The 13,194-nt window shown below is 63.1% G+C and overlaps 1 protein-coding gene across 1 annotated transcript; it reads right to left on the bottom strand.

Moving 5' to 3' along the window:
* Nucleotides 1-520: 520 nt before the first annotated feature.
* On the bottom strand, nt 521-12,106 carry NFE2L1 (NFE2 like bZIP transcription factor 1). The gene is made up of 7 exons (XM_059488933.1): nt 12,031-12,106; nt 11,196-11,414; nt 9,582-10,033; nt 5,124-5,339; nt 4,569-4,658; nt 3,838-3,999; nt 521-3,674 (listed from the first exon to the last, which is right to left on the bottom strand). Exons 3-7 carry the CDS (start codon nt 10,029-10,031, stop codon nt 2,343-2,345), a joined length of 2,250 nt encoding a protein of 749 aa, XP_059344916.1. The 5' UTR covers nt 10,032-10,033; nt 11,196-11,414; nt 12,031-12,106; the 3' UTR covers nt 521-2,342.
* Between the last annotated feature and the right edge of the window lie 1,088 nt (nt 12,107-13,194).

The following is a 13,194-nucleotide window of genomic DNA, read 5'->3' as shown; positions in this document are numbered from 1 at the left end:
CCTGGAGGAGGACGAATGTTCTTGGAGAAGGACGGTTCTGGAGGAGGATGATGGTTCTTGGAGGAAGATGATGATTCCTGGAGGAGCGTGGTGTCTCCAGGAGGAAGAGGATGGAAGCTGGAGGCTGGATCCCAGGAGGAGCAGTGGATCCCTTCCCCCTGAGCTCCATCCCAGGGAATCCCTGGGGGATTTTCTGCCGGCTGGGATCCCACCCTCACCCTGAGGAACATCGGGGATCATCACCCAGGGGGAGAGCGGGGAGCACCTTGGGCCCAGTGTGGATCCAGTGTGGATCCAGTGTGGAGGTTTTTGCTTCTCCTTCTCCTTTGCCTTCCCCTTTTCCTTTTTCCTCCTTTTCCTCCTTCTCCTTTTTCTTTCTTCTCTTCTCCTCCATCCCCGCAGGGCTGGAACAGCTCCCTCCCATCCAAGCTGGACCCGGAGCTGCAGTGATGGCAGAAAATGCCCGAATTCCCACAATTCCGCCCCAAATCCCCAATAAAACCCCTGGAGCCGAGGCTGGTACAGTGAATAAGCCGTTTTTATTTTTTTGTCCTGTGCTCACAACAATCTCTCTTCTCTCCCTGACAGGTCACAGATCATTCAAATCAAAACAAGTTTCTAAGAGGAAACAAAAAGAAATAATTTACCCACACGCACAGGGCTCTCTCTCCATCCCAACCTCCCCACATCCCAACTTGTGCTTCATTCCCGGGGGGCCGGAGGGGCTCGGGGCCCCCATCCAGCCCATCCCAGCTCCAAGCATTCCCAAAAATCCTGGAAAACATTCCCACAAACCCACACACATCTTGCCAGCGGGCCTTCCCTGCTGCTCTCCCAGGTGGAAGCGCCACCCTGGGATCCTGCCTGGATCCCGTGCACAGGACTGGCTCGGAAAAGCCGTTCATTTTCATTTTATTCATTTTATTTATTTTTTTAAGCTTTTTTTTTCCTTTTTTTTTTTTTTTTTAATTTCTATTTTTTTTTTTTTCTGGTTGCTGGTAAAGTCAGAACACTCCCAGCTGTGCTATATGGAAATACAGCTCTAGGATGGTCTCCGAGGTGTGGAGACCTGACAGTGATCAAGGCACTACCCCCACCCCCCTCCTGAAAAACAAAGGAAGTCAGACCAACACCTCTAGGGACAGAAGAGAATCCTATAATGTGATCACACGGTTACACGGAATCTTTATGGCAAAGAGAACATTGAGCAGCTTTGAACGTTTGGGCTTCTCCCTTTTTTTTTTTTTTTTTGGCTTTTTTTTTTTTTTTGTAATTTTTTTTTTTTTGTTTTTGTTTTTTGTTTGTTTGTTTGTTTTTTACTCAACACAAGCACTTCTAGACCCTAAAAGGGGGAGGAAAGAGTCAAGGCTGGAACCCCCAGAAAACCCAAGCGTGGTTGTGGGACGGGGACCTGCAGCTGTTGGATGCTCGAGGTGAGGCCCCAAGGTTGGGGCTGAGGTTGGGATCGGGGTCCCAGCGCTCCCCTTGTGCTGTTCCTGACCCAAAATTCCTTCCCGGGAGGAGCAGGCGGGGCCGGGTGCTCAGCAAGGGATCCTGCAGCCCCCTCCTCCCTGCCTTCCCCTTCCTCCCACGATGGATTCCTTGCCCTTTCCCCAGGCAGGAAAGGGTTAACGGGAGTCACCCCCGGCTCTGCTCCTCCTCGGGCCGGAAAGGGTTAATGGAAGTCACGCCACTTTTTGTGTCTCTCCACGTGTGCCCTGGTCTGATCTCCATCGAGGAAGGAGAAATCTGGAATATCTCACACACACCGATGGCAAAAACGGGCTCGGGATGAAAGGAAAAAAGGGAGAAAAAAACCAAAAAAGAACCAAAAAAAAAAAAAAAAAAGAAAAAGGGAAAAAAAATTAAAAACAACCAACTACCTGAAATCACAGAACTTTGGAAGTTCAGAAAAACGTCTCTCCTATAACTTGGTTTGAAGTCCATTCGCTTAAATCTCTTTTTTTTCTTGGTTTTTTTTTTTTTTTTTCTCTTACTTAAAGCCAGTTCCTAACAGTAGTTTGTATTTTTTTTTTTTTTTGTGGGATTTTTTTTTTTTGTGGGGTTTTTTTTTTTGTTTTATCCACCTCGTGCCAACCTCCCCAGCAGCGATGCCAGCTCGTCCCTGCTCTCCCAGCACCCGGGGGTGGCCGGTGGCAGCTGGGCTCGGGCTGGGCCCCGTCCCGCGCTCGGGGACGGCCGCTCGCTCCCGCAGAGTCCCCGGCGCCGCCGGCGCCGCGCGCGGCTCCAGGAGACAGGATCGGATAAGAAGGCATCAAAGTTCCCTCCGCAAGCACCTCCAGGCTCGGCCCTCGTCCCAGCTCTCCCTTCCGCCGCCGCCTTCACTTCCTCCTGTCCTTCTGCTTGCGCTCCGGGCGGCGCGGCTGCGGCTCGGCGGGCGCGGGCGCGCGCGGGATCAGCAGCACGCTGCCGTCGCTGCCGTACTGCAGCGCGTAGCGGCTGGGCGAGTAGGGCCGGCCCTGCTCGTCCCGCAGCCGCCCGAACACCTCCTGGTACAGGCTCTGCACCTTCTGCTTCATCTGCCGGATGGACTTGAGGAACTCCACCTTCTCCCTGAGCAGTTTGGACTTGTCGCGCTGCAGCTCCTCCACGTCGCGCTCCAGGTTGAGGATGGTGTCCAGCTTCCTCTTGCGGCAGTTCTGCGCCGCCATCTTGTTCTTGCCGCGCCGGCGGATGTCGCGGATGAGGCTGAGCTGGGCCTCGCTCAGCTGGTACTTGGACAGGAGCTCGTTGAACTCCTCCACGGGCAGGTTGATGATCTTGTCGTTGGTGAAGGGGATCTTCATGGCCCGGGCGCGGTGCTCGTCGCGGCTCAGCTGCTTGTCCAGCAGCTCCGACGGTTTCTCCTTGCCGCTCTTCTTGCCGGCGCCGGGCGCTTTGGGCTCCTCGGGGTCCAGGGCGCCCGGGGCCATGTTGTAGGTGTGGTTGTGGCCCACGTGCTCCAGGTAAGGCAGGTAGTGGAGCTGCGCCGGGTCCTGGTAGCTCATGCGGCAGAACTTGCTGTACTCTGGCTGGTAGCCAACCGCCCCTTCCGCTTCCTCAAAGTCCACGTTCTCCGAGTCCGAGCTGTAGCCCACGGCGCCTTCCTCGGAAAATGAGGAGGAGGAGGAGGATGAAGAGGAAGAGGACGACGAGGACGAGGCTTCGGAGCTGCTCAGGGACGCGGGGCTGTGGCCGGAATCCAGGGAAAGACCTGAGTCGGAATCGAACTCCTCCTCCAGCTGTGAGGCCTGCACGGGGTTGAAGCCCTCCTCGATGGCCAAGTCCATCAGGCTGATCTCATCCAGCATGGCCTCGTCCAGCAGGCCCCCCAGCGGGTCGGGCAGCTCGGGCCCGGCCGTCTCGTTGGCCGTGCCGTTCATCTGGGGCGGGAAGAAGATCCCGCTCAGGTTGGTGGAGCCGAAGGTGCTGTTGAGGCCGGTGGAGTTGTCGGGCGCCAGCTGCATCAGAGCCGAGCCGCCCGCCATGGAGGGGCTCTCCATGTCCGAGCTGAAGAGGGAGAAGTCCTGGGAGCAGCTGCCCAGCGAGGCCTGATGCAGGCTGACGTTCTGGTTGATGGGCGTGCCGGGGGCCAGGCTGTAGTTGGACGCCAGCAGGTCCCCGCCCGTGCCGCCGTAGAGGCTCTCGGCGCTCGTGCTGTTCACCTCCATGGCCTGCAAGAGACAGGCGCAGCTCAGCGGAGGAGCCCCGGGGCCAAGGACGCTGCCAGGTCCCACCCAGGAGCTCCCAGGTGGCACGGGGACGGCACGGTGTCACCGTCAGGACCTAAATTCACACCTGGAGGGACGAGGCCCTTCCCACCCTCGTGGAGCTCACCTGCATCTCCATGATGGACATCAGGTCCTGCCACTGCTGCTCCAGGTCGAAGGGCGACTCGGTCTCGGCCAGCAGAGGGGACAGCAGGCCGGGGGCGCCGCCCGGGGCCCGGCTCTGCCCGGGCACGGCCTCGCTCAGGGCCGAGACATCCGCAGCTGGGAACTGAGCACGCCAGGCAGTCAGGGCTGGCACCGCGGGGATGAGCAGGGATGCTCAGGGATGGACACTCAGGGACATTCAGGGATGCTAAGGGATGGATGTTCAGCGATGCTCAGGGATGGATGCTGAGGGATGAGCAGGGATGCTCAGGGATGGACACTCAGGGACATTCAGGGATGCTTAGGGATGGATGTTCAGCGATGCTCAGGGATACACAGGGATGTTCAAGGATGGATGCTCAGGGATGGATGCTGAGGGATGCTCAGGGATTCTCAGGGACATTCAGGGATGCTAAGGGATGGATGTTCAGCGACGCTCAGGGATGGATGCTGAGGGATGCAGCCCCCCCCCAGCCCAGCGCCCTTCCCGCCCGCTTTCCCGTGAACTGACGAGGAGCAAAGCCAGGAGGTTTTAATTAACCACAGCTTCCCCCTCCCCGCGTGGTTTCTCAGGGTGCCTGGAGCCTCCTGGAGCAGCCAAACCCAATTTGCTGCTGCGGGAGAAGCACAGGAGGCACCAAAACCGCAGCGAGCGAGGCAGGGAGAGCCTGGGGATCCACCCCGCGCGCTCACCTCGGAATTGTCCCCGAAGGGGAAGGTGGCCTCCAGCAGCCTAAGGCACTCCTCCAGGGACAGGGCTGTCTGATCCTCCGCTCCGGGCACCTGGGGGACAGCAAACACAGGCCGTGGCAGCCACGGGCTGCGGGAGCTGCTGCTGAGGAGGAACCAGCTCCCTTCCAGCAGGGCTGGATCGCAGCGCATCCAAAAAGAGCCAGAGCCCCACCCAGTGCTCCTGTGCTGGCTCCATCCTCCCGCTCGGGGCTACGGGAGAGCGCCAACCAGCGCCGCCGCTCCCGGCCAGCCTGCTGTCCCTGCTGTCCCTGCTGTGCCTGGTGTCCCCTGATATCCCTGATGTCCCTGCTTTCATTGCTGTCCCTGCTGTCCCCTCCGGCCACACAGGCCAGGGGGACACGGCCCTGCCCCAATCCTGCAGCCACCTGGGCAAGCCCTGCAGCCACCTGGGCAAGCCCTGCTGCCGCCCTGCCGCTGGAGCAGCCCCGCACAGGCGCCGGCAGAGCCGCAGGGCCCCGGGAGCGCAGCCCCAGCCCGGCCGGCCCCGGGCGTTACCTGCGCAGGGAAACTCTCCCCGGTCTCTCCATCAACTAGCGGGATTCTATCCAAGACCTCATCCCCTGCACTCCTCCAGCTGTCCCCGCGCTCCCTCCCATCGCTCAGCTCTTTGTCCACTTCGCTCTCTTTCTGACGGTGGCTGTAGTCAAAAATCTCTCGCCCAGCGCCGAGATCAATATCCTGTCTCCACAGGATGTCAATCAAATCGATGTCCTGCAAGACAGACCACATTTCCTTCAGCGCCCTGGCCTGCCCTGGGGGGTCCCCGCCCAGCGGCCCCTCCCCGGGGCCCCCCGCCCGCCCGTCCCGCAGCCCACCCGCCGGGCCCCCCTCGGCCGCCGCCGGGGCTCGGGAGCCGGGCGGGCCCGGGAGCGGCTCCGCGGGCTCCGCATGGCCGGCGCTGCCCTGCCCGCCGCCCATGGCCGCCCGTCCGCCGCCGGGGGAGGCGGCGGGGGCCGCCCGGGCCCGCGTCGCGGCGGTGGCTGCGCCGTGCCCGCCTTGCATCAGCCCGTGGTGCCATCCCGGCCATTTGCATAAGGGGTGGGGTGGCAGGAAAATCCCCGCATTCCCACCCACCTGATGCAACTTGAGCCGCCGCCGCTCCGCCGGGCCCCGGCCCGCTCCCCGCCGACACCGGGCTGCCCGCGGCCCCCCCCCGCAGCCCCCCGCTCCTCGGGGCGGCCCCGGTACCTTTCTCATGTCCCCAGCTGCCGCCCGGGCCGCGGCGCACGCCGATCATGGTCCCCGGGGGAGGAAGAGGAGGAGGCGGCGGCGGCGGGGCGGGCTGGCCGGGGCGCGGCGCCGCGCACGCATCGCCGGCCGGGGCGGCGGCGGCAGCGGCGGGGGGAGCCGCGCTCCGCTCCGCCCCACCGGCCACAGGTGCCCGCGCGGCCCCGCTGCGGCGGCGGCGGCCGCCCCCGCCCCCGGTGCGGAGGATGCTGCTGTGGCTGCGGCGGCGGCCCCGGGCGGGCGGCGGGGCCGGGAGGGGCTCGGCGGGGCCGGGAGGGGCTCGGGAGGGACCGGGAGGGGCTCGGCGGGGCCGCCCCCCCCCCACCCTCCCCCCGCCGTTCCCGGCTGCGGCGGCCGCCAAGCCACGCCCCCTCCGCCAGGCCACGCCCCCTCCCTGCCGGGATGCGGCGCTCCCGGACCACGCCCCCTCCGCCGATGGCCCCGCCCCGCCCCGGGCGGTGGCCGCGACCAATCAGCGCTAACGGGGGCCGCCGCCCTGACCAATCGGCGCCGGCGGGGGCCGCCCGCTCAGCCAATCAGCGCCCGCGGGGCGCCCACCGGGCCGCGCCCCCGCCCTGGCGCAGCCAGGCCGCCCCCCCCCCCCCCCCCCGGCCCCGCCCGCGCCGCACCGGGAATGGGGAATGGGGATGGGGGCGGGGAACGCCGGGACCCCCGGCCCGGAGCCCGCACTGCCCGGGGTCACCTTGGCCCGGCCCCCGGGACACCCCGGCCCGCACGGCGCGACCCCCGCCCCTCCTGCCCCGGGGCTCCTCGGCCCGGGCACGCCCGGCCCCGGTAACCGCGGCCAAGTGTAAGGAGATCCCCCGGGCGGCGCGGGGGGGACGGCGCGGAGCCCCCGCAGCTCATCACATGCCCCACGTATTTTTATCCTCGTGTTGTAGAAACGGCCCCGGGCACGGCGCCTCCGCCGCCCTCCCCACCCCCAATGCTGCAGAGGGAAGCGCCGGGATTTAATCCCAGCTTTGTCTTTAGCCCCGGCTCAAAATGGGCATTTTTTTATCCGTGGGATAAAAATCAGGAGGATTTCATAATTCCCCTCCCGCCCCGCCCGCTCTCCGGGTGCTGCAACGCCCAAAAAGGAAAAAAAAAAAAAAAAAAAAAAGGAGAAAAAAAAAAAATCCCGCACAGCATTCCCGGAGCGAGTTCCAGCTCTTCCCAAAATTATTTATATCGCCCGTGTTCCCCCGGCAAGGTCGCGCCTGGCCCGCGCACAACCCAGCAAAAGTCATGGAAAAATTTCCAATTTCCAGGCCGGGCCCCGGAGCCATCCGCAGCCCGGGGCCCGCCCGGGGATACCGGGAATACCCCGGGGGGAAAACCCAAAACCCGCGGCTGCCCCGGGGGAGCCTGGCTGGGGAATCGCCCCCCGGAACTGCCCCGCAACGGAACCGGGGGCGGAGGGCGCGGGGTGCGCCCGGGAGGGACGCGGGAGCCGGGCGGGACTGCCCGGGGCCGCCGCCGCTCCCGGCCCGCAGCGCTCGGGAACCGCGGAAAGCGGAGCCGGGGACGGGAGAAAATCCGGGATCGGGGGGGAAATTATGGAAAACAGAGCCTGGAGGGACAGGGATGGGGGGAATCCGGGACTGGGGGGAATAATGGAGAACAGCCTTGAGAGTGATGGGGATGGAGGAAAAGCCGGGATCGGGGGGAAATCAAGGAAAGCAGAGCCCTGAGGATGAGCAGAGATCATGTCCGGCACGGTTTTGGGGGAAATCACGGGAAACAGAGCCTTGAGAACACGCAGGGATGCGGGAAAAGCCGGGATCGGGGGGAAATGAAGGAAAACGGAGCCCCGAGGATGAGCAGGGATGCGGGAAGGGCCGGGATCGGGGGGAAATGAAGGAAAACGGAGCCCCGAGGATGAGCAGGGATGCGGGAAGGGCCGGGATCTCCCCACCCACCCCTCCCTGATTCCCAGCCCGGGCTCCACTCCCAGCACGGCCAGGCCCCTGGAGGCCTCTGGAAACGGCAGCTCCGGCTTCCCTGCGCCCAAATTCCCCAAAATCTGCCCCTGCTTTCCCTGCCGAGAGCTCCTCAGGCCAGGAATCCCCAGCTGGGGAAGGGCGGCGGAGCCTCCCGGGAGTGACCTTGCACAAGGATCCGCCCGGTGCCGCCGCTATCCCCGAGGCCGGGAATGGCCTCCCCGGGAATCCCCCGGGAGCAGCACCGGGGACGTTCGGCCTCGTGTCCCTCTGGCACCTCCAAGGTCGCTGCTGCCGGCCCAGAGCGGGGTTTGCCCCCCGGGAACGGGCAGGGAGATCGGGAGGACATTGCCGGGGCCGGCTCCATCGCCTCTGCAGCAGCGCTCCCCTCACGGCTGCTCCCTCAGCCCGACCCCGACCCCGAGCCCGACCCCTGCTGCAGCCCCTGCCAGCAGCTCCCCGTGCCCTGCTGGGAGGGCAGAGCCCTGCTGGAAGGACCTGGGGACATGGATCAGCACTGAGACCCCCATTCCATAGACCTGGAAGGACCTGGGGACATGGATCAGCACTGAGACCCCCATTCCATAGACCTGGAAGGACCTGGGGACATGGAACACCACTGACACCCCCATTTCACAGCCCTGGAAGGACCCAAGGCCATGGAACCACCCCTGACACCCCAATTCCCTGACCCTGGCAGGAGCCAAGGCCGTGGATCAGCACTGACACCCCCATTCCACAATCCTGGCAGGAGCCAAGGCCGTGGATCAGCACTGACACCCCGATTCCACAATCCTGGCAGGAGCCAAGGACCAGCTCCCATGGAACCCGGGCTGTGCCGCGACCGAGGCAGCCCTGCCACAACCACGGCAGCAGCTCCCGGGGCCTGGAATCACGTCCCAGCCCTCCCAAAGGTCAGGGACAGCAGGAAAACCAAACCCAGCCCAGCCCAGCTCTGCCCACACGGATGGGGAGGGAAACTGAGCGAGGAAAGGAATTCTGGGGAGGAAAAGTGAGCAAAGAAAGGAATTCTGGGGAGGGAAACTGAGTGAGGAACTGAATTTTGGGGAAGAAAACTGAGTGAGGAACAGGCTCCTGGGGCGAAAATTGAGTGAAGAATGGAATTCTGGGGAGGAAAACCGAGTGAGGAAATGAATGTTGGGAAGGAACACTGAATGTGGAACTGAATTTCAGGGAAGAAAACTGGGTGAGAAAAGGAATTCTGGGGAGGAAAACTGAGTGAGGAAAGGAATTCTGGAGAGAGAAAGCGAGCAAGAAACTGGATTTTAGGGAGGGAAACTGAGGGAGGAACTGAATTCTGGGGAAGAAAACTGAGTGAGAAAATGAATTCTGGGGAAGAAAACTGAGTGAGAAAATGAATTCTGGGGAGGGAAACTGAGGGAGGAACTGAATTCTGGGGAAGAACACCGAGGAGGGAGGAGCAGGCTCCCGGGGAGGAACACGGAGGCAGGAGGAGCAGGCTCCTGGCCAGGCTCCAGCCCAGCAACCCAACACCTGCTCCACACCTGGGCCAGGCTCTTTCCCAACAGCGCTGTTTATTTCCCAGCTGGGCCGCTGGCTTTCCCAATCGCCAGGGTCACGAGGGGCCCTGGCTCCTTCCCCCTCCTTTCACTGCTGCTCTGCAGCCAGAGCAGAGCCGACAAAAAGGGAAAATCACCCCGGGAGCAGCGCCGAAACCCAGCCCGGCTCCCGGATTGCGCCATCCCCGGGCGCCCAATGCACCAACACCGCCCAAACCCGCCCCAAACCCGCCGTTCCCTACCTCCTTGGTGAGGTCCCCGTTGGCGGGCGCTGCCACGGCTCCCAGGTCCTCCAGCTCGTCCCCGAAGCCCTGCTCGGCCCCGGCGTCGCGGTCGGCGCCGCCGCCGCCGTCCTGGGGCGCCTCGGGCTCGCGGTGCACCAGCCAGGCGCTGAGCTCGGTGCTGGGCACCCGCAGCCGGTCCAGGGCGCGCACCTGGCTCAGCAGGCGGCGCGCGGAGAAGAAGGAGTCGAGCTCGACGCTCTTGGGGTGCACGCCATAGCCGTGCAGCGTGTTCTGCAGCTGGTGGAACTGCGCCTGCGCGTACGCCGAGCTGGGGCCCAGGATGATCTCGCGCAGCGGCGGCAGCTGCGAGCTCAGGTAGCTGTCCACGTCCACGCGCACCCCGACCAGGCTCAGCAGGATGGTGAACTGGATCAGCCCCTCCGTGAAGTACTTCTTCAGGGAGAGCATCTCTGCGGCGGGGAAAGCCAGAAAAAAAAAATAAATAAGAGTTAAAATCAAACAAGGGTTGGGGATGGACATTTCTTCAGGGAGAGCATCTCTGCGGCGGGGAAAGCCAGAAAAAATAAATAAATAAGAGTTAAAACCAAACAAGGGTTGGGGATGGACAGCGAGGAGCTATTTCTTCAGGGAGAGCATCTCTGGGGCGGGGAAAGCCGGAAAAACAAAATAAATAAGAGTTAAAACCAAACAAGGGTTGGCGTTGGGGATGGACATTTCTTCAGGGAGAGCATCTCTGCGGCGGGGAAAGCCAGAAAAAAAAAAAAATAAATAAGAGTTAAAACCAAACAAGGGTTGGGGTTGGGGATGGACAGCGAGGAGCTATTTCTTCAGGGAGAGCATCTCTGGGGCGGGAAAAATTAAAACATAGATAGATAAAAGTTAAAACCAAGCAAGGGTTGAGGGTGGGGATGGACATTTCTTCAGGGAGAGCATCTCTGGGGCGGGAAAAATTAAAACATAAATAAATAAAAGTTAAAACCAAACAAGGGTTGGGGTTGGGGATGGGCATTTCTTCAGGGAGAGCATCTCTGGGGCAGGGAAAATTAAAAATAAATAAATAAAAGTTAAAAACAAACAAGGGTTGGGGTTGGGGATGGACAGCGAGGAGCTATTTCTTCAGGGAGAGCATCTCTGGTGCGGGAAAAATTTTAAAAAATTAAATAAAAATTAAAAACAAACAAGGGTTGAGGTTGGGGATGCACAGCGAGGAGCTATTTCTTCAGGGAGAGCATCTCTGGTGCGGGGAAAATTTAAATTAAATAAATAATAACTAAAAACAAACAAGGGTTGAGGCTGGGGATGGACAGCGACGAGCTGGCAGAGGGCGAAGCCTCCACACACAACACCCAACAGGTCGGGTGGGTTTGGCTCTGCTCTGCCCCACTTTCAAACAATCATTTCTGCCCTTCAGGGCAGAGCTAAAAGCCAGGAGGAAAGTTTAAAGAACGCTCAGAAGGTTTTTAGTTTGGTTTTGCTCTGAAAAGGCAGGAAATCGGTGCGCGGAGAACCGGAGAAAACCAAAGTTCAAAGCCGGGAACTCTCCCCGGCAGCTCCACCCTCGCCTTCCCTTTTGTTTTTATGCCGCGGAATTCCGCGATCCGTGCGACTTACTGTCCGAAAACTCCTCATGCAGCGCCTGTGTGTGTGTGTGTGTGTGTGTGCCCCCGCAGCTGCCCCGCTCCGGAGCGGGCTCGGCTCCCTGCTCCTGCCTCTCCTTCCTCTGCTCTCCTCCTCCTCCTCCTCCTCTGCAGGAGCCTCTTATGAGTCAAAGGTCCCGAGCATGGGAAGGTCCAAAGACTCCAACGCTCGCGGCTGCGATTTCATCAGCAGCTGCAATGTAACCGGAGAGCAAACGCGGTGACACCGGGGCTCCACCCTGCCGGCACCGCGCCGCTCCCGGGGGCTTCACCGCGATCCCGCTGCCCCGGCCGCGTTACCTCCGGCCGCAGCCCCGGCCCGCGCGTCAGCTCCCCGCGGCCCGGAGGAATCCGGTTCCCCGTCCCTGCTCGGCGCGGCTCCGGCCGGGCCGGGGCTGTTCCATGGAGCACCGAGCCCGCTCCCGGGCCCGCCCCGCGCCGCCCCCAGCGCGCCGGGGCGGCTCCCGCGGAGCGGAGCGCTGGGCCGGGGGATCCCGAGCGTGGGGGGTGCCCGGTTTTGGGGGGGTTTCCCGGTTTTTGGGGGGGATTCCCGGTTTTTGGGGGTCCCCGTGGGCCCCACGTGCGCTCCCCGTTCCCGGGGCCCTTTAAGGCCCCACGTGACCTCACACCCCCCCCCCTCCGGCGCGGCCACGTGACCCCGCCCCACCCGCGCGCGCGCTCCCGCGGCCTCGCCGTCCCCCTCGGCGCCGCCCGCCCCGCCCCGCGCGCGCCGCCGCCGCCGCCACCACCCGCACGCCGCCACCGCCTCCCCGCACCCTCCGCCGCCACAGATTCCGCCCCGTCGGTACCCGCCGGGCTCCGCCGCCACTCCGGCCCCGGCGCCGCCGCCGCTCCCGTTCCCCGCCCCGGCCCAACCGCCCCCCCCCGCCCGCCTCGCGCGGCGCCGCCGCCAATCACCGCCCGCCGAGGGCAGGCGGGAGCGAGGCTCGGGCCAATGGGAAGCGGGCGGCGGAGAGTTCCTCCCGCCTCCCCCGCGCCGCTTTGATTGGCAAGCGAGCTGACCAATGGATATGCGAGGAGGCGCGGGCGGCCCTCGCGCTCAGCGCTGCCAAGCCAATGGGAAATGAGAAACTGACGAGCAGCTGTACCCGCTCTGTGATTGATTGATTGACAGCATACCCACCCAATGGAGCGCAAAACCCTCACTGAGTGACAGCGTCAGAAACCAATGAGAGGACGCGCAGGATTCGCGCGCTTGAGTGGCAGCGGCGCGCACCAATGGCTGCGGAGCGGAGGCACCGCCCCTTCAGCGCCCCGCAGCGGTTGCCACGGCAACGGGCGGCCCGGGCCCTGAGCGGGGCGAGGCCGCCATGGCGGGGCCTGAGGGGGCCGCACCCCCGGCGGGGCCCGCACCGCGCCCGGAGCCGCTCCCGAGGCCGCTCCTCAGCCTTGTTCCCCTCGGGGGCACCCCCAGGCCTCGGGCATGGAAGGAGATCTGGGTGTTAGTGACTGCTGGGTGTCAGCAGGCGAGGGCCAGCCTGGGGCCCTTCCCAACCACCTCGGCTGCCCAAAAATCTGCTCCGGGCCGGGATCTGTGTGAAAAAAGGTGGAAAAGCGCCGCTGGCATCACGCCCTGGCCCTCCCTTTCACTTCCAGGGTCATCAACCCCTAAGGCAGCCTGAAACCCCGTAACCTAATTAAACATCAGCCGCGGGGCAGGGTTCAGAGCCGGAGCGGGTCATTCACCCCTGCCCGCATGGATCCGTGTGGGATTCCTGCCCTTCCCACATCGATCCGTGTGGGATTCCTGCCCATCCCTGCTCCCTGTGGGATTTCTGCCCCTTCTACCCTTCCCCATGGATCCGTGTGGGATTCCTGCCCTTCCCTGTTCCCTGTGGGATTCTTGCCCTTCCCACAGGGATTCCTGTGGGATTCCTGCCCATCCCTGCTCCATGTGGGGTTTCTGCCTGTTCTCCCCTTCCCACATGGATCCATGTGGGATTCCTGCCCAT

This window comes from Ammospiza nelsoni, chromosome 26 (genome assembly GCF_027579445.1).
Source record: "Ammospiza nelsoni isolate bAmmNel1 chromosome 26, bAmmNel1.pri, whole genome shotgun sequence".
Lineage (NCBI taxonomy): Eukaryota > Metazoa > Chordata > Aves > Passeriformes > Passerellidae > Ammospiza > Ammospiza nelsoni.
The sequence above is the reverse complement of the archived record's forward strand: the minus strand, read 5'-3'. Positions and strand labels throughout refer to the sequence as shown.

What these genes read in the sequence shown, in the direction of transcription:
- NFE2L1 (XM_059488933.1), bottom strand. Translation starts at nt 10,031, where the DNA reads ATGCTCTCCCTGAAGAAGTACTTCACGGAGGGGCTGATCCAGTTCACC. An exon ending in ACGGGGACCTCACCAAGGAG is followed by an intron (nt 5,340 to 9,581) that starts GTAGGGAACGGC and finishes TCTGTCTTGCAG; the next exon opens with GACATCGATTTGATTGACAT. An exon ending in TGTCCATCATGGAGATGCAG is followed by an intron (nt 3,675 to 3,837) that starts GTGAGCTCCACG and finishes TGTCTCTTGCAG; the next exon opens with GCCATGGAGGTGAACAGCAC.